The 21,680-nt window shown below is 39.2% G+C and overlaps 1 protein-coding gene across 11 annotated transcripts in view; it reads right to left on the bottom strand.

Moving 5' to 3' along the window:
• The window catches only part of MYBPC1 (myosin binding protein C1), an 81,379-nt gene that overhangs the window by 55,922 nt on the left and 3,777 nt on the right, over positions 1-21,680 (bottom strand). For all 11 annotated transcript variants that reach the window (XM_030041309.2, XM_030041305.2, XM_030041312.2 and 8 more), the window contains exons 2-3: positions 4,247-4,279; positions 1,190-1,231 (exon numbers count right to left, since the gene is read on the bottom strand). In XM_030041309.2, the coding sequence (XP_029897169.1) occupies positions 1,190-1,231; positions 4,247-4,279 (75 nt within the window). The remainder of the gene's footprint in view (positions 1-1,189; positions 1,232-4,246; positions 4,280-21,680) is intronic.

The raw sequence follows: 21,680 nt of genomic DNA on the forward strand, positions 1-21,680 counted from the left end.
TTTGATTACTCACACGAAATTTTGTATGTCAAAATAATTGCTCAATGCAAAGATAGCTGGCAAAACAACATGCACTGAATCCTGGTTCAGCAATTTTATTTTCAAAAGGGTACTTGAGTCACACACTCTCAGTGTTTATATTTTGACTTTGCTGAGAAAAATAGCCATGCATGCCTTTGCCAAATAAATCTGCAAGTATCAAGTATGCATCCAGTCTGTCTAAAAGGCAAGATTTTGTCTGGAAGAGACCAAAAGCCGGAATACATTTTCAACCAAGCCATTTCTTGATTTGCCATGAAAAAGCATAACCGTGCCAAATGAAAAGCAAGCATTGCATCAGTTGTAAGTATATTTTTGTCTGGTTTAGCCTTTTATCTGAATGAAAAAAAAAAAAAAAGATTATTCATTTCAAAATTAGCTGATGAGCTGTTTGAATTCTACTTTGGCAGGGAGTACAAAAAGGAGTGGAATTTGGCCCAGTTGCCTCAAAATGTATCTTTGTAACCGGAAGAGTTGCCAACAGAGCTGGAGCCTAATCTCAGCACCACAAAAATGTATATTAAAAATGGAGCTGATTTTTACATGCATTGCTAGTGGAACAGTTATGTGTTTGTTCACAGCAGTCCTCAAAGACATTTTTCAGAACTTCTAACGAGCTCCGCTGCTGGGCTCCCAATGAGGACAGAAAGACGAATGTGTGATTTCTTTTTTCAGATGAAAAAATCTATTGCACTTTGCTGAAAGGTAAAACATGCAATATCAAGTTTCTGTGGTAGAATAGAAACAGCTTAGAATGACAGGAGGAGATTGTCTGCTTTATTTAAAAGCTACCAATGTGCATAGTATCTGAGTTTTAGCAAGCTTGGTCAGTGTCAGCATCCAGGTTCACTTAAACATGGCTTTCTGCTCATGCAAATCACTTGAAATTTGATCTATTAATTACACAGTCTGTATAAATACAGTTGCTAAACTGTCAGTCTTGTTTGCAGAATTTTTGAAGATACTCATAAGTATCATAATTTCCTTGTGCTGGATAAGTCATGCAGAAAAAGGGTCCAGGAAGCTTCACATCACACTTCTGAAATTTGGCACCAACATTGTGAATTAAAGCTCAAGCAATCCAGCATCAGAACAGCATTTAGGAATGTTCTCTTTACTGCCCATTTTTTAAATACGATTTTGGACTCACCTTTACCCTTTCCAGTTTCACCCTCCTGCGGTGTTTTTTGTTCTGTGTAGGAAGTACAAGTATATTTTTGAGAGGATCTTAAAGTAAAAAGAAAAACTTACACAGCATTAAAAAATACAGCAGTATTCTAGGTTCTGCTAATACTGAAAAACCAAAATTAAAGATTTATTGATATACATTTATATGTAATATACAGTTGTAATCCCATAAAGCATTTTACAACTCTGTGCATATCAATGCATTTTCTATTTTTTGAATGAGTCATATAAGATTGATGTTCCTATATGCAGTGGAAGAAAAATACTGGGTTTTTTAGAAGTAGCAATTCTTAGTCTTTTGTTCTTGGACTTATTTACAAAAGCCTTTGAAATTAGTTACATATCATTGTTAATTTGAATGGAATTGGTTCAGACATGAGATACTGCCAAATATTAATGGTATGCAGAGCTCCATCACCCTAATCGGTTTATCCTTAAGACAAAGTAGACCACAGAGAGAATGTATTGAGGGTGTTCTTAATTCTTTATCATGATCTTCATCATTATCATCATAATGTTTCCTAGGCTATTTGTTTTTAGTTTTCTTGATCAGAAGAGTTGCCAGCTTGTCCTCTACTCCAAGCAAGTGGATGTGAATTATCTTTGACCTCATATGTATGAGAAAACTTGGACTGTATTTTCAACAAAATAAAAATTTCTATGCTTTCTCTATTTCAGGATTTGATAGGATTCCTATTCTCTTTGATTTCCTATCTCATTCAATTTGCATGCAAGGCCATTTAGAGACTTGTCAAATCATATGAATTGTGCTGTCTTCAAGGTCGAAACACTCGATATTCTACTGCCTATGAACAATGACTTTCTGTGGCAAACTTACCTGTCACTTGCCTGATAGAATATGGGTTTGGATGAAGGTCAATGGACTAACATTGTCAAGATGGAGCTAAGATAACTTTTGTGCCATGGAGGAAACATCTGCAAGAGCCAGCTGATATTATGATTATCCTGATTTCTTGTTCACATGTGCATAGCCATGGTAACTACAAAAATAAAACTTGAAATGTGGAAGACAAGTCCATATTCTGGAAGCGTGACAGACTCCCAGATGCTTCTGTCTGGATTCCCTAAATTTCCAAGCTCCAGTTGTCGGGTTGTCCATCTTGGCCAGATGGTTAAACCTGTTCCTTTTTAATGGGAATTTTGCTACAGTAACACTTTCCTTTCCCCCTAGGAACTGGAATTAGGAGAATCCCTGTTCTTGGCAGGTGGTAACGTATCTAAATTCCATTTGAAAACCTCATCAGGGCTTGGTATACCAACCTGGTGGTTTGACATTGACACTGAGATCTAGAAGGAGCTTTTACAATGGCTTCCCAAAAATTTCCTGGTGTAGTTCAAGATGCTGATTACATCCAATAAACTATTTAGATGTTATAGCATTTGGATTCTTGAACAACCAACCTCCCTCTTTGTGTGATAGCACTTGGTAATGCAAGATGACAGCATCCTGACTCAGGCAGAAGGAAGCTAGGACAAGTGACGGGCACTTCCAGCTTAGAAATATCCCAGTTTGGTCTGTGCCTAACCATAAAGGCCTACTGATACCCTACTTGTTTTGCAGAGGAAGTACAGGTATGAGGAAAAGGAAGGGGGTTATAGGAGTGATTTTGCATTTAATCCTGTGTATGTAAATAGAAATTAAGAAAACGTTATTTATTTGAAAATGTTAATAGATGTTCTTAATACAATGCTTCAAAGATGCTATTCCTTCCTGTCTACAAAAAGCAGCTTCTCGTTTCAGTTCTACTTAAACGTTAAGACTGATGAAGAACATGAATTCAAGTACAAAGTATATCAGATAAGAACCTCAGTGTGAATATTTTGAAAATAATTACTTTAATATCAACTGTACAGATTTTACGGTTGAGTAAAACACAATCATCATGAATGAAATATCAATTAATTTTCCTTACAAATATATGCAATATGAAAGAGTTCATCCTAACATAAAAATAATATATGGGTTATTTAAACATGAAACTCCTTGTGGCAAATGATACCACTACCTCCAGACTTTGTCATTTTTTAATGAAAGTGTATCATTTAAACAAAAATGCCTTGAATCAGCCTCGTAAAATGCCAGTTTGCAAGACTGTAAGTAAATGCAGGTTTAACACCTGGGGAGTATTTATTCTGTTTGGTATTGCTGTTTAGGTAGATACACATGAGAATAAAACTCATGAAATGGTTAAATTAGACATGCACAATGTATATATGTATTAACCAGCATCAGAGAATATAACTCAAGTTACTCAATGCAAGTCAAACCCACAAGGCAAAGGCTTGCCTACCTTTCCAGCTCCCGCTAAAGAAAATGTAGCAGCTTTGCACAGAGCTTCAGCTTTACCTGAAGCCCTAGTCCTTACGACTGAGTTTCCCTTCACCTAACTTTGGCTTCTTGGAAGTTATTCACCCACTCCAATCTAGACAACCAGACTCCTCAGGGCAATTGCCTATACATAGGCATCCAGTGACATTTCAGATGGGTTATCCAGGAAATGCCCACTGGATGAGCACGTATGACTGAGGATCCTCGCCATAGGTTGAACAACTTAGACAAGATACCTCATCTTCAGATGGCTAAAATTAGGTGAAATGAATCCCATGCTTGATTCTGTCAACTTTACTCACAGTGTACCTTCGAGGAGAAATGAAAGGGAATATTTTGGTAATTAGATGCTGTTCAGCATCAAAGACGACAGCATAATTTAGCCTCAGAATTTAAGCAGTCATCATTCTCCTGTATCCTGAAGGATATTTGCATCATTACACAAACAACAAGTCTCTCACAAACAAAAATTGAATCTGAAAAACCAACATTCAGGCAAAGTGAAGTGAGAAAATCTTATTGTTACTTCAGGGCTTTCTTACTTTTCCTACTGTCCTCTCACTTTCAAAGGGACAATGAACACAAATCATATTACGGCTATGCAGTATCTAGTCTCATGCAACCATTGTTAGTGTTACAGTGCAAATAATTAGCATTTTTTACACTAACCTGGAGGTGGTGGTGCACTTTCAGTTTCAGTCTCTGAAAAATGAGGAAAGAAGACAGATATTGAGCTTCAAGAAAAAGCAAATATTTTTCACACATGTGGTGTATGCTTGTTGAATGTGGACACAGGTTTTGGTTCATTTAATATTTCAATGCAGTTCTCAATTTTTTTTGCTTTCACACATGCAACATATGGCATCTTCAGAGTGACATGGTCAGAGGCCTAAAGTTTATGCTCCGTGAAGAGAGGGTACTGAACTTGTTCAGTCTGGAGAGATATAGTAGTCATAGAATCATAGAATCATTTAGGTTGGAAAAGACCTTTAAGATCATCGAGTCCAACCGTAAACCCAACATTACCAAGTTCTCCACTAAAACATGTCCCTAAGCACCACATCTACACGTCTTTTAAATACTTCCAGGGATGGTGATGCCACCACTTCCCTGGGCAGCCTGTTCCAGTGCTTGACAACCCTTCTGGTGAAGGAATTTTTCTTAATATCCAATCTCAACCTCCTCTGGCACAACTTGAGGCCATTTCTTCTTACCCTATTTCTTGTTATTTGTGAAAAGAGACTGACACCCACCTCGCTACAACCTCCTTTCAGGTAGTTGTAGAGAGCGATAAGGTCTCTCCCTGCTTGTCGCAGGTCATCTACCTGCATGTATTCATATCAATTTATATAGGTGGGCCCCAGTAAACTTCAGGACCTTTTGGCAATTCCAGTTTAGGACAGTTCTGGAACATCATGGGATCCAAGTTGAATTTCAAGTTTGGGTTTGATTTGTTTAAGTCAATTGGTCTTGAACCTATGCTTAAATGTATAACTTACCACATCAATATGCTTCTGTCAGATGATATCCTATGTTTAAGCAAATTTTCCATCAACTAGAATAATATCTGATATGAGTTTTATTGTGAAGTGTAATGGATCCATTAACTGAGGAGAATCATGCACAGAGAATGCAGAGACCTTTATCTCATTTTCACCCCACCATTAGATCTAGAGTTCAGTGCCAGCAGAAAGTAAAAAAAATCATCTTAGCTGCTCTGCATAGGACTTATAGTATGTTTGATTTTTGTTTCTTTCAGTCATGATTTTTAATCTGAATCGCTTCCCTTTCAGATGTGTGTTATAGAAACCAGGCTTTTTATCCTATTTAAATGTTATGCTTTTGGGATGACAAGTTCTGCGATCTAAAAACATAAGAACAAATTAACTAGAGAAAATGTATTTTTAAAATGTTAAAGGAAGCTTATTTTCAACCTGTAAAAGCCTTAGGACTCTACGCTGGTTGAAAATAGTAATATTTACTGGAGATAGTGCATTGACTTATAGTTCAACTACTTGCAACAAGCAAAGATTTAAAAGGTTGAAATCCTTAACCGTAACAGTAGATGGCTCTTACTAACCTTTGTCATGTTATGGGTATTAACCTTTGGGACCCCACCTCAAGTCATATTCAGGAAATAAAGTTTCGGTTTCTGTCACACAGAAATGCTGGTAAGGTTATTCCTTTGCACTCAGGTCTAAATATAACTAAAACATACTTCTCATTCTTAATAAATCCATTTAATGTTTAAAAGGGAGGAATACTTTTAGTACAAATGTAATTTTAAGCTGAGTGTGTGAACTTGATATGGTTTAGGAACTTCCAGCCAGATACATGGATGCTATAGCAAATCCTTGTAGAGGGTCCAAAGAGAATCCCTCACTACAGGGAAAGAGCTCAGTGCTGTATGTTCTGGTCACAGCACCCATCCTATGGAATAAAAGGGAGAATGTGTATTTAAGACCAACAGACACACAGTCTGATAATAAAAAAATAGCTTTACTTAGGTTCATAGCAATTTATTTTTTCTTCTCTAATTACTAACATACTAAGTTTTGCTTTGTGGCCTAGGAAAATATTTAAATTTTTTCATATGAAAATATGAAAATTACACCACAAAAAGTATATCTTGGAACATATTCCCTTTACTACCATGACATTTCTTACTGCTTCCACTGAGAATAAAATAACATCTCTGTGGCATGGAAGTCTATTTCTTGCATGGAAAAGTAACAGTGGAAAATTATTGACTGTATACTTGTCTTTTTGAAATTTAATTGCTTGAAACAGGGAGTATTCTTACAAACATTGAATTAGAAAATTCTCCCTGGGTCACCAGCAAGAGCCACAAATTTATAAACAAAAGCTCACCAAACTAAGCAATTTCCAGGCTCAGATGAAAGGGTTACGAGCCTTTTGAGGGACTTGCCTTGAGATTTTCTTTCATTCTGAAAGGTATTTCATGGTTTTATCACACAGTAGCGTTGGTCAGAAATCACACAACTTTCCAGTCCTGCCTTACCTAGCAGTAGGCGCAGGTGTTAGCCAAAATCTACAGCACAGACCAGACCTGAAACGCTATTATTATAGTCTAAACTTCATCTCATACATGCAAGCATACAAGGAGATATTCAAAACCTGAGCAAAACCATGTGCAACCTAGTCTAGTTGACCCTGGTGCTAGCAGGGAGGTTAGACTAGACAATCTCCAGAGGTCCTTTCCAACCTCAGCTATTCTGCAATTCTGTGATGGGATGATGACTGAAGCCAGACCAAGAAGTCCATGGTTTCTTTCCTAAACCATAATTCAAGGCTGTTTGGGCTATTGCTACGAAAATTGAGGCAAGAACTGAGCTCAGGGGAGAGACCTGAAGTATGGCGTGGGAGGAAAAAAAGGAAGGGGGAGAGTTCCAGGCACTGGGGGTGGCAGAGACATGGGAGATACTTCAACATAATCTTTTGGCCATGTGCGACCCCTTTCATGGTCATGCTAGGCTTACAGTTCCATTCCTGAGGACAGCCAGGAAAAAACCCATTAATAGCACCGAGTAGTTTCCACCTCCCCAAAGAATGATAGCCCTCTCTGGCTGACCTCTGCAACAGGCTTGTCAGCCAGGAAAGGGCTCTGTGCACTCAACCGGCAGCTTACGGTTGTGCTCCTTCCCTAGGAGGCATGCTCACTGGAGTCCCCAGATGCCATTCCCAACAGCCCCATGGCCTAATATGGTTCTCTGTTGAGGCATTGTCAGTGGGGCTGGCGGTGGAGAAAATGTTGCCTCCAGCATGCGCTCCTCACCCCTTGGGAGAAGAAGTGTTCTTCACTCGGTTGTAACGATGCCTCTTGAGCTACAGGGGAAAGAGGCTGTTGAAGGTTCAATTACCGCTGGATTGATACCATAATGTCAACGGGGCCTTCTACTAAACACCTACAGTTAACTTCTGCCTCACGGTTTCTAAGACAAAAGGTAATGGTCTCTTCTTTGCAGTTCTTTATTTAAGAAGCCAAGAATGTTGCATTTCAGTGGGTTGTGTCCCGCTAAACACAGACCTTGGGTTATTCATTGGTTGTGAAGCTTGTAAAGCAGCTGGCTATATATAATTCCACAGCAAGAAAAGGAATTAAATTAGCAGTCCTTTCTATGTGGCTACTCAGAAAGGATAGTATATTAAGAAGTATAGTTAGCAAATAAAGTGAAAGCACAACTGTCACTTAAATAACATCTCCAGAAATGCTTTCATGCCTCAGCCATGTCATGAGATGCATTCAGGATCCAGTTCGACATAGGATATGAGCACTTAGAGCCAAGACATTTTTATTTGTGATTTATAATTGTACATGTACACATACACTCTTGAAAACCAGCAGGAGATGCAACTTGACCCATTACCAACAATTTTCCGTCACTGTTCCACATTTACTATGTTCAGTTTTTCAGATAAAATAAGACTTAAAATCTCTTGCTATGCATAAAGATAACTAAGGTTTAAAAAGTTCCATGAGATTGCCCATGTGCTAAAGTTATGGAAATGCTTCAGAACCATGTTAAATTGGGACTATCATTATTTAAAATTTCAATTCCATTTTAGGTCTGGCTGCGCTGACATCCGACCTGCAATAACCACAAGAAGCTTTGGCAGGGAACTGGCAGGGTGCTTATGTGTGGTGGCCGGTTTTCAAGGGCTCTAAATTCCCACTTCCACTGGCTTCTGTGACAGCAACAAGCATAGCAACTCCCTGACATTATATATATTACTTTTCACATTGGAGTATAAACATAATGAGGCATGCTGACAGTTCTAAAACAGTCGCCAGGTCCTACTCTACTACTGTGCTGGGAGCAAAGTATTCTGGAGACTTGCAGTTCAGACCATTCGAGAGCTATAGGTTATCAGCAAGCGTACTGGGAAAGAGGTCTGGCTGGATAACCCTTCTCACATTGCAACTCTGTACTCATGACCAGGTTTGTTTTGGGTAGGCTTAGGAACTCTCAATGATATTGGAAAATGAGTAGCGGGGGGTTTTCTTCCCCTTAGGTGAAGGAAATGACCTTGGGCATTAAATCAGGGCTTGCACAAAGTCTAAAGATAGCATTTCACCATCGCCGGGCTGGAACATTCACAAGAGGGAGAAGGAGAGTCTCCTGCACTAATTTTTCCCTGCAGTTAGATCTAGATTGGTTACAAGCCAGCAAAGACTCTGGTCTAAACAGCCAAGGGCTTCAGGATGTCACCCAGTCTGACCAGAGGGCTTACTCTCCTTTACCTGAAAGGGAAATCAGGACTATAGCTGCATCATCATGGATACAGGTATGATATCTGTCCGTGGAACGGCAGCATATTAAAGTGACTTTCATATGTCAAAGAGCACGAGGATGGTCACTTAATGCTTTTTGTCACAAAGACCTGTCAACTTGTGTCAAATTTAAGTAGGTGGATTAAGTTTGCGGACATAGCCTCAAGGGATTAGACAAATATAACTATTACGTAGGCATTCCTAAAGTGCTGACTCTGCTAGTCGGACAAAAATAGACAAAATGCTAGTTTGGGGAGAGAGCACGGCTCACCCCAGCCCTTGTGCAGTTGTCGCGTGTAAGGATTGTCCCCTGTGCGTGGCCCCTATAAGACGTGAGAACTGCCGTTGTGGCACATGGCTTTCTCCTGGGGTAGATGCTCCACTGAAATAGGTGGGCAGGGAAGGACCAAGGATGTGGAACAGTTGCTCGACAGACCTCGTGTCCAGATCATCAGCAGAGAAAAGCAGTAAAGCTTCTTTCTTTCAGTGTTACTTACATTCCTTGCAAAACAAGTGCTCTGAATAAGAGAATTGGCTCAAAATGGTTTGACCATTTTTTATGGGTCACTTCACCCAGGCCAGTACAGAGTCACAGTGGCATCAGTGATGCGATTAAAAGCCGTAGCCTCATCTTTTGGAAGACAGGAACTTGCTCAATAAACTATAGATGTTACCAGAGCATGGTGAGCATTTCATTGGGAAACAATCCTGTTATCAGACCCCAGATTAAAGGAGCTGGGAAATAGAGGGCTTGATTAAAAGTCATCTGTTATCAATAAAAGAGCTCTTAATGTGTTCAGTTGGACTTAAATTGAAGTAAATACTATTCTTATCAATAAAGAGTGGAATACTCCACATTCTGTAAAACCTGAGCACAGTCATGCAGACAGGGTCTGCCCGCTGCCTCACGAGTCTCAGCTCTCCACTGAGAAATAATCTGATTTGCATGCAATTTCCACAGACTCTTCCCAATCTGAGTGAAAGCAAGAAACTATAATACCAGCTGAAATCATTACCTTTTTTTAATGAATATCCATGGACATTTTCTATGTTACTTTTAAAATAAAACTACAGAAACTATTCTAAACAGACTTCAGTCCTAGGTCCTAAGAGCGAAAGTCATTCTAAAGGACTGAAGTGAATAAGCAGTGGTGCACTGGTGGCTGCTTAGATGACTATTATTGTGACCAACAGCGTGATGGAGCCAGACTAATAAATTTATTAATGTATTTCTATTTTCTGTTTCCACTTTTAATGATGGTGTAAACAGATGAAACCGCCTGTTTTGGCTCACTGTGACTGTTTCTGGTTCAACATGAAAACAGCAACCTTATGTTAAATACTGTCTCTTACTGCAACAAAGTGAACAAATCAGCATGTTCACTGAAGCTGAAATTATTTATATTTATATTTATATTTATATGCATCATAATCCAGTGGTGCATCTTCAGGTGGGGACTGGAGGAGAAATAAACTTAACAAAGAGTTTGCTTAAAAATTTAGGTTTGCGTATGATTAAAATTCAAAACCATTCCTAACGACTTTCAGCTTGAAGGAAAAAAACAAAACCAAGGATAATAATTAGTCCCAGCATATAATTTCACCTACAATACTCCTGTTTCAGGAATAATCTAATTACTTCCAATTAGAAAGGATTTTATGGGCTGCGGATCCAATCAAACCATCATACGATAAATGCAGAATGTTCCCTGACTTAAGGACTGAAAAAATGAATGAACAGTTGGAACAAAAGCCTAGTAATACTGAATTCTGTGGAATGGATTAGACACCAAAGAAATAGTTTATAGATCCACTTGAGGAGCTGCAGTGTAATTGGTGACTCTAGATTTTGTCTTCGTTGCCATCCATAATTATGGAAGTGCATAAAGCAACTGTTGCTTGTTTAGTGTATTTTCCTTGCAGTTCCCATTTTTCTAAAATGATGCTATTACATCAAATCTGATCATATGTAAGCTTCCACATCTTTCTCATTTCTTACGAGAATTTTGCTTTCATATAGGAATTAATCTCTAAAGAACACTGTAACCGTGACCTTGAACAAAAGTAATTTCTTTAATAAAATGTACGTTTACAAATCTGTATTCTTCTAAGTGTATGCAAGTAGACTGTCCAGCAAAGGACTACGTCATCCGTGCATTAAAAGCCCCATATTTAATTTCTGGTAGGTAGGAGGCAGCCATCAGCAGTCAGCACCTTCATCAGATGGTGCAAGACTTGCTTAGCAGTCTTGAAGTTGCCTATGTACTGTAATTGGAAACTAGAAGGCTGCCAAGTGTTGACAGTATTTGAAATAGAGAAATAAAGTTAAAGTTGGTGGCTTTAGGCTAGTTATCAAGTTCCCATGCATTCTCAAACTCATTTTTAACCTACACAGCCCACAAGGCACCACCATGGAGTAATTAAATTCCATTTATAATTCCATTGTATCTTTCATCTCTTACTTTATATCAAAGAAATTAATCCATAAAAGTTATTTCCTGAGCACTTGTGCATCTAAGAGAAAAAAGAGTATTCATGCTTGTATCTCATCACAGACTAGCAGTAGACTGCAATTTGAGGGCCACAGTTGACATTTTTTGACTAAATGTTTTTCCGTTGAGCTTTTCACAATTGCAGTTTTCTAACTTTTTCCATAATTTAAAAAAAAAAAAAAAAAACCACAAACTTTTTTTTTAACTTCCAAAACTGAAATTTTGTGATGTTATCTGTCCTGCAAAATCCTATAGGCAAAGTTTTGCTGGTTACACCATCTATATGCCAAAAGGATTTTGCTGAAATGTGTTACGGTGTTTACCAAAGTGACTTGTGCTGATGAGGTAATTCAGTTTGCCATCATAACTGTACCTTTATGAGAAGGCTTTGTCAGCACAGCTGTACCTGCAAAGCCATTGAAAAATTCTCGAGAGTCTGTTTGTGGCTATATTGATTTATCTTTTATTCCACATCTTGATGTGTTCAGTTTTATTTCCAAGTTTGGCAATAAAAACATTTTATTTTGAATTATCATTGCAAAACTTGTCATAAAATGTAGTGTATGCAATCCCAAATGTCAGTGAAAAAATTCTTAGTAGGCATTTTCCCCATAATATTTGCATAGTGAAAAGTGTGGAAATTCCACCCAGAGTCAGCTTCTTCCTGCAAATGGCAGCTTGCTGATAGAAAGTCTCAAACTTTCCTGTATTATGGCACCATCTCAGTTTATATACCAATTTAATGCAAGTCTGAAATGATTCCCTATTCCTTAAATTCTACATTCCTCACCTACCTGTTCTCAGCCATCTGAGCCGTTCTTTAATGTTGCTTCACATGATGTACTACACAGTTCTGGCTCCAGTTAAAGAGGGGAAGGAGAACACTGGCTGTGTGAATATTGCCACCTAGATGGGGGCTTATGTCTAAAGGATAGAAGCAGTGTTGCTATTTTGATGTTGTAAAACCAACAACCTCATAGATTTACCTCTACAGTTTCGTACCCGAAAGCCCTAGCTCTGCTGAGTCTCAGCAGTTAGCACAGAGTTCTGTCTTCTGCTGTCTTAAAAAAGGGTTTTAGGTGCGGTGGAAGCGCCGCAGAATCGCTCCCGCTGTCCTATAGTTCATCAGCGAGTGTTCACTCTGCCCTTTTTCTAGTGTATGTTAAAAGGGTCCCATTAAGGTCTGGGAACAGATCCACACTACCCATCTAATCCCGCTGGTCTCCCCCATTTGCTGATGCCCCCCCGTAAGGGCACTGCTGGCTAACACAACCCTGCCGCTGGCCCCATCGCTGCCGCCGTCCCAGCCGCGGGTATGACTCTGATCTCCAGAGAGCGGGGAGGAGTCAGAGCTGCTCTGATTCTTGTCTTTGGGTTAAAAATCAGTGATCTGGCTCATAGGTCAAAATGCAGCGATCTGTGTTTTCGTATTTGCAGGGACAAAAGGCACAGAGCCATAGAGAGCCAGGTTTTGTTAGTTCCAGTGTTCAGAACGCAGTCTTTTCTGCATAAACCCAAAATGTACGAGCACAGCATAGTTCGTACATTCTTAGTTTCATTAAATGCTGCAACATATTTTTAATGTGTTAAATTGCCTGTAAAATGAGATGATTTTTTGGCAGCAGGTCCTAATAAGGAATCAAGCTTTCAAAATGACTCCTAGCCCAGGCAAGTGAAATTCTTGTTTTAAATAACCCAAATTTAATTAATCTTTGTTATATATTTACTGAAATCAATTAATTCACTCATCAGAAAAATTTGATCCCATGTAAAAAAGTATGGCAACAGATAGACTTTATTCTTTGTTTCCTATCCTTCCTTGCAATAGTTTGTTAATTTTTCTCTGGAAGCAAATATTTTCATTTAGTTCAAGAGATTCCCTAGGGAAAAATGAAAGCAAAAGACAGCACAATATGATGCCAGAGATAGCAGTACACTCAGTAATGCTAACTTCCTTTCTGAAAGCTGCAAAACGTAATAAAGTGGACCAGGTTATTGGATTAAAATCTTCATAAAACAAAGAACTGCTGCTCAGGAATGACAATAATTTATTCCTCAAATTTAACAATATATTTTCAATGACAGTTGCACTTCTAATTATAGGATAAAAGTCAGCAATAAAGTTGAAAGGGCAGTTATTTCAAGAGATGAATACTTAACCAGTAAAGAACTTCCTTTCAGATTGTCCAGATAATTTCCAAACCAGCTCAGGAAGCATTTTCTTAATTTAGAAAAATGTCTTCACTCTTGCTAAATCCAAATCACACCACTGTTGTTTTGCTGAGCTATCCTGAAAAATTTCACTCTGAATCAAGGAAATCAATTGCAGTATTGTTTTATGAAAATCGCATTATGGACCTGATGCTCTCCATAACTGGAGTGAGTTCCACAGAGGACTACATCTCCTGTTGTTCAGGGCATTCAGGTTAGTCCTGAGAGGCAGGTGAGTATGTGCAGACAGTGGGAAATCCTTCCACTTAGAGAGCTTGACTCTTAGGGGAAAGTGAGGGCACCAGCATAAAGCTGTGGTGACGTGAATTCGTGCAATCCAATTTATTTCAGCAACTTAAAAGGAAGCATTGGAGACGTGCTGATAGGTTTCATTTTGACCAAATTTCAGACTCAAACATTTCAACAACTTAAAATTAAAACCTGCTGGTATTCCCATTCCATAGTTTTTGAAATATCAACTTTTCTTTGAGGGTCAGGGCAAACCCAAATAGGCACATGTTGGGATTTCCCCAGGACTGAATTTATCAGCTTGTTATCAGCTCTTTGTCAAACTAATATGTACTACAACTGTGTCTAAACACTGTCATGACTGTGTCCAAATACCAAATAAGAAAAGCATTTGCTTCAAGGCTATTTGACAGTGGGTGACAGATAATCTGATACTCTGTGATCTTTTCAAGAAGGAAGAGTCTTCTCAGACTTCCTTCAGATAAGAGCACTCTCCTGTCATCTGCACTTCAGTACTCTGCCTCCTCTTGAGAGACGATGTCTTACAGAATGGGATTGTAATGAGGAACCCTGACAAAGGGCTGCCAGGCGCATAGGTGATTAGAGATTTTTTCATGTAGCTAATCACTAATAATCCATTCCTTATGTCAACCTGATTTTTTTTACCCAATGCTAATTTTCCATCATCAGTCTTTTAGAAAATAAGTCACTCAAGACAAAAAAGAGGGTGGTAGCATCCACTTTCTTAGTTTACTAAGGGTATATCATATTTATGGGCTACAAAATTCAGAGGCTGCTATTTTTTGTGAGTGTTGATGTTCCTGTACATGCCACCCAAAGGTGATTTGTAATTAAGTCTGGAGAATAATTAAAAAACACCCCAAACATAACTGGCAATGCAGGAAAGCTTTGTGCCAGAGTTGCAGTATTGCTGATATCAAACACCAAAAGAATCAGAAGTTACCCTGAACCTCAGAAACTTGCTTACTTAATGGGAATTCTATGTACTGACTTTGGGAGCTTTCTTTTTTTGTAAGCTTGTTTGCATATAAATATTTATTGTTGCTCAGATGCCTGGAATTCAGCATTGTACTGAAAAACATTTAGAAGTATTTTGCACATGTGGAGAGAAAGGACTTTTTCTGTAAGTAAATTTAGGAGGTCTAAGGTCCCAGAGACCTATGGCACTAGGCAAATCTTTGGTGGATCGTGCAGCAATATTTATGTATGTTAAAATCACGCGCGTCCCTTTGTGGGTGTTAGGTGTACAAAATTACATACATCCGTCTGTGTTAATACTGTTACATTTTCTACCACTCAATCTCATTCTGCAGCACCAAAGATAACTGTGAGAATTATAAGCCTTCACTTTAAAAAAATCACTTAACTTTGCCTTTAGGGAAAACACCACAGCAGGGTATTTGCAAACTGTGGGGATTTGCATCAGTAAATCAGTAAGTGACATGTATAAAAGAAAGCTTTTACAAAGCATGACAGCAAAATGCATTTGAGATGAATAACAGTCACAGCTCACTGAATATACTTTCTCTCCAGCTAAAAAGCTGTTGGGTAAGAGAGAAACCTTCACTGCAAAACATGGAAATGCAAAACAAGGGCAAAGAAAAAGGGGCAGAGGACAGAGGTCAGATTTCCCCTTTAAAAATAGGGCTAAGGAAAGCTTAGATGAAAGATTAGTAAGGCTGGAGGGAATGCCATGGAAAAAATGTCATCAGGCATCTGACCCTCTGTGCCTTCACTGAAGTCTGCATCTGTGGAGGAGTGGCAGCCACAGCCTCCATCGGTATTATGCTCCTCTTTGGGTCTAAAATAAGGTTTTTGGCCTAGATACTATGTTCTTATAAAAACAGAAGATACAGAATGTGCTACAGTGTGTGTATGTGTATCTCGATCTACATGAATATCACAGCACGAGACCCAGAAGGTATTCGTCAGTGAATTACTCCATCTGCATGGCATTTCTCGTGTGACTGTTCCTAGATATCTCTAGCCACGGATATTCTCCACATCACCAGGGATAAGTGTTTTCTGTAATTTTTGCTAGGAACAGTGCTTTAGGGGTACTGGAAACTAATGAAGCTGTTGAAAAAGGACAGAAATGCAATGTTGTGTACATTCAGGTGTGCAAATGGTTTGAAATGTTTAATTTCAGGTCAGAAACTAGTGAAAGACCCTCCCACACTAGCACAATCAGCTCAGACTGATAAGAGGAAGTTTTTCTTCCTTCTAGAACAGTTGGAACTGGTGCTAGGGGCCGTAACTTGTGCATTTCTCTTTACACAGAAAAGATCTTGTGTCAGAAAGTTATGAAAATGAACACAAAAATACCCAAACTTTGGAATTTAACAACTGTTCAACAACTATATCTTACTGCTCTTTCTAGTCCGCTAGCACACTGGAGTAGGTGAGTGTCAAGGAGTAAGACCTATCTCATCAACTGAACCAGTAAGCTTTTCATTTGGGGTCTCTTTCAGTTTTAGCTGCATCTATATTCAGTTTAATTTCATCACAACTTCAGGGTTTTGAGAGAAGACAAAATATGGAATAGACTTTCAGACTGGGTTTGCGTGCTGGCTGAGCAAAGCACGGCTCCCGTTCAAGAAAAAAGTAACTGTTTGAGCTGGTTTGTGAGTTGCTTTTGCTCAGCCCCTACCTAATGTGTTCCATCCAGTCAGTTCAATAACAAGAAGTGGAGCAAATGTCTCTGCAATTTATGTCTATGCACACAGAGCTAAGATTTATAAACAGAAACCTGTATGAAAAGGGAATCTTCATCTCTGTCTGCGTATGACTGTAACCTACTCTTGGCATTTATGATCAAAATCAGGAAGTTATTCTGAGCCTGCAAAGTTGTGATGAGTGTGTATTTTAATACAGATCCCTCTCAGAAAGCATCATGGTACTACTGAACGACGCTTTCGGACGCTCACTAAAACCACCATTTGATCCTATGGAGAATTAAATTAGAACGGAGCTTTTTGTAATAATCACCTGATCAAAATAACTTGCTGGAGCCATCACATATAAGGACAACTGCCCTAAGAAGTAGATCACATGCTATTTTCAATTAGTAATGGGGCCAGGGGATAGCGAATTATGTAAGAAATATTTCCTAATCTCCAGGGAAGGGAGAGCAATAACTCTCTTGAACGTGTTCCATTGCGGCAAGATACAGCAGGGCTCCTTTCTTGCTGCGGTGTCTGTACACTTTTGGGAACACGCAGATGGGACATGGAGGGGCTCTAAACTGTGGAATGAGTCACCCAGCCATGCTCCCATGTCCTGGTACCGCAACTCTCCGCACTGCATGGAAGTCACATGCACTGACCGACTTGGAAGTTATCGTATCCATGAGGGTCTTTCCTGAAAAAACAACTTTACTCCAAGGCAGAGCATGGAGCAATTTTTAGGGTGGTGAATTTTGGGGGGAACTTTAGAACTTTTCTGAGACTGCGCTATATTTGATTTTCTGTTCAACAACCCTCCGACACTACTCCAGGAGGTCTAATGTCCTAAATTAACCCCCATCTAGCACTACCAGAGAGCAGGGCATGCAACATCTCAGTATTATGACATCTAACACCACCATGGCTAACTGCAGCAGAGGCCACAGGTTATTTTGGCACTTTGAACTGAAAATACACATAAAGACACTTAGCCAAGCAGTAGAGGATTGTGGGTGTGATTGTTCTTCTTCAGAAGAGGCAGTTCTAAGCCGTGTGGATGTAAGACATCCTGCATCACTTAGCCTAGGTCCCACTGACTGCTCTGTGGAGATGCCATTAGCAATACAGACACAGGTAACGGGGGTGGGAAGCCAGAGAGAAACCACTCTGTTTTGTGAATGCTGCATTTTTTAGGATTCTGAGAGGTCTCCTAGCAGAAATCTATCTTCATACTTCTTGAATCCACAGCACCTATCTTTCTGTCCCTACAGCATCTCAGGAAGCAGTGAACTGAAACTTTTACCAAAACATGCTTGCCAGAACAGCTTCTGAGGACATAAAATCCTGTTGGACACAGAATTGGATTTTGACTCTAATTCACTCTCTTCTGCAAGCATCTTCATCTTGGCTGAACCACCTGCTAGTTCAGTGAGCTCTAGGAGCTAAAATCACACCTGACAAATTAGGGCGAGTAAATTCCAGAAATAAGAATTCATGGAGATTCCTAAATCTACATGTGTTTTGTTGAACACATTGTAGAATATTCAGAAACCCTTTATGATTTAACATTAAAAGTGCTTGTTACTCATAGCTACAAATGTCCTTGATGTAACCAGTCATTTAAGTGAGAGCAAGCTAGAGTAGAAAGGAGGAAGAGGAATTAATATTGCTTTGAACAGGAATGCAACTCTTTTCCTGTCATTGATGCAAAAAAGAAATTTAATTTTGAATTGATTTAAACACTGAGCTTAGCCATGAAATAAAATACATTGACTCCTTCCTATAAAAATAAAGCAAGTAAAACCAGCTGGATCTCTCAACAAAAAAATGGCAGTAGCATCTTTTCTTTTTTGTTGCTGTTTTTGTTTGTTTGTTTGTTTGTTTTTAATTGTTATTTCTATCACTGCACCCAGCAGATTACAAAAGGGTGCACTCTGCTCAAGGGAATCTGGGCCCAATGTACTTCCTCATTTATTGAGGGAGAGCATCTGAGTATCACATGCAAATAATGCTGGAGTGGAACTCTCTCCTTGTCTTCTTATAAAACTAGACATTGCAGAAAATTCTTAAACACCAATTGAACAAATTATAGAGAATAACTCTGCAGCCTTATTGTTAAGGAACTCAGAAAAAAAGGGAGACACACGAATGCACCTACGGTGTGAGCTAGGAGTCCAAGCTACCATTACAATCAATGGAATTAGATTTTTGTTCTCCATAAAAGAGCTGCTTATGGCTCAGTTCATTTTCTTGAACAGAGGTGATCAATGACATTCAGATGCTGTAGCATACCCTTCTGCTTTCTAGCTGCTACTCCAGGGTGTTGCAGGTCTCCCATAGGTCCTAAGTCATATCTGCCAGCCCAAAATGGGTAGTTTGTGTATCCTAGAGCGTCTCATATGGCAGTAGGCACCTATGTTTAGGCAACTGCTGGCTGGTCAGCTGAGCAGCAGTCTGGGCTCCACTGACTGTAATGACCTGCTGTCCAGTGGGAGTGGGGACACCTTGTTCACTTGCACACACTTCCATCTGGGTATCTGGTTCCTAACCCAAAGGTCTTCTGTGGCAGCGTAAAGACCATTGGGCTCTTTGTACGGTTGCAAACTTATCAAAATTTGCAATGAACTGACATAGACACTCATGTCAGATCAGTCCTCTCTTCCCTACCTCTTAAAACACCAACTACTCTTCAAAGCAAAAGAATAAAATCTCCCAGTGGTCACAAAGTGCGTCAAACTCCCCTAGTGAATGATGGAAAAATGGCTTCAAATACTGGTTCCCTAACAGCAGTGAAAAAGAGAAACCTTTTTTTGGAGTCTTCAGAAGTAGCACTTCAGTTGTGACTGAGAATAGAGAGAGAGGGCTGGATGGGAAGAGAAGGGGCTGTTTCTCAGCCACACAGTTCTTCAGACTCAAGAGACAAAGCTGTTTGCAGTGGGACTGAGAAAATTCTAATTACGACTGAAGTTAATGATTCTATCCATTTGCCTTCTCCTTTATTTTACAGACTTTTACATTCAGTGCAAATCCACATTAGTAGTGTCTGGATGAGAACAACCTTTTTTCCCTCACTCTAGAACAATTATTAAATTAGGACCTCTAACTTAATGGAATCTCTGCATTTTGCCCAAGTGGCGAGTGTAGTATTTGGCCCTATCCCAAGGGAAATTGCCCCAGGTAATTTATTTTCAAACTTGATTTGCTCTTCCACTTCAAGGAGCCCTCTGGATGTCCCCTCATGAAACACGAAATATGTTGTACCACATATTTTCCAAGGACCATTAATGTGTGTGGCAGCTACTAATGTTTTGATAATTGAAGTCTCCCCAGATCTCTCTGCTATTTTTTTGCTATGCGACCACAGAACTTCCCATCTTGTTCGGTAGATCCCTGAAACTAATATCCAAGAAACTCATCCAGTTTTGCATGGAACAGAAGGGTACTGTAGCATGGTTGGTTTTTTTTAAAGCTCTCTTAAAGTGATATATTTAGGAGGTATGAGGGGAAAGAACTGGGCAGTCCTTTATTTATCTTCCCAACAGGTGCAGTACAGGGAGGCACAAAGGCAGCATTTGCTAATTTCAGTTTTGCCAAGTACAAAGCACCCTCTGGTCTGCTGAAAGACTGTTCCCTGCTTTCCTCCTAAACTCAATGAGTTTTTTATTTTAGTGTGGTAATATTAAATATTTTTCCCATGCATAGATGCACTGCTTTTTGCAAAGGGTGGACAAGCTTTTCAACTCACATAAGAACAACAGTAAGCCAGATCAATCTTGCATTATCCTCCTACACTAGTCTTAAAATAAAATCAATGCATTGTATAAGAAAAAAAAAAATCAATGTAGTTCCTTCAATTTACACCATAATAAAACAAAACATAAAAACTCCAAAATAAATCAAGTTTGGGGATTTTTCTTTGCCAGCATAGGGATTTTTCAATCAGATTAGTCTGATTGGAAAAGTAGTCTTAAACTTAGGAGCAGTGGGGGCGGAAGGTCAAAGAATAAATCTGAGATGCTCTGCTATCTCAGAAGGAAGTCTGGGAGCAACACTTAGAAATTAGCAATGGGAGGGCAAAGACAGTCTAAGAACAACGCAATTCCCAGTGTGCAACAAGATCTGTGCAGGAGGACACTGGTCTATAGGGCTCAGGACAGGAGCGTGGCCCACCCTAACAGATCTAATTACAACAGTTAGGCGTAAGTTTGCTTTCTGTTTGTGAGGGCTTTAAATTTATTAGCTAGAGGTGATGAAGAGAAACTTTCTAAAGAATTGGGAGGGAAACTAAGATAAGGGGTTAGGGTTTCCTCCTTCCCTCATCCACCAAATCTCATTTACCTGTGAATTTAATACAGTGCTTGTAAATGATATATATGGGCCTGACTTTGAGTGTAATTTGGCTCCAAGACTGAAGGTAGTTAGAAATAATAGGAATGCATTTTACAGTCAGTCCTGCGGAGGGGCAATGATGATGGCAGAAGATGGATGTCTGTATGCTTTTCTTTTGCCTCACTGAAGCATTTATCTATGCAGCAAGGACAGCAGCAGCTGCACTACCCAGTTTGGTGCCATAATAAAATGATTATACAGTTCCAGTCTTCTGCATGGAAAGCACTAAACAATGCTATACAATGTTCACGTGCTGGATTCTTGAATTTTCAGGAAAACTTCCCATCAGCAGTGTTAATTTTGACATGAGCCAAATCCATATACCAAAGCAGAAATTCCATTTAACTTCTTTTTCACCTCTGAAAAATTGTCTAGCTTTGAAAATACGATATTAAAAGAAATCTTACTTTAATTAACTCTTATCCAGCCTTGATACTGAGATTGATTTCCCACTGGAATTCTGCTCTACATGTCTACTTACATGATTTATATGACTAGCTGGCTTGTTTGACAGTGCCTATTACCTTGACACACCAGACTGTGGTATTGTTTTAAATATCATAAATATAATGCAAATATAATTATAGAAGAACCATGCAATGAAACAAAACCAGTCACGTTGAAAAGCCAATAGAAGTAAAGGCTGTTTCAACTGGGCTTCTTCAGAGAGAACAGTGTTACCACATCTCCAAAGCAGTCTCTACTGATACGTCTGTTTACCTCCTTTCACAAATTGCTTCATGTTTTAGAGATTGTCCTTCTAACAGACAATATATGCACATAGT

The sequence above is a fragment of the Aquila chrysaetos genome, chromosome 17 (assembly GCF_900496995.4).
Source record: "Aquila chrysaetos chrysaetos chromosome 17, bAquChr1.4, whole genome shotgun sequence".
Classification (NCBI taxonomy): domain Eukaryota; kingdom Metazoa; phylum Chordata; class Aves; order Accipitriformes; family Accipitridae; genus Aquila; species Aquila chrysaetos.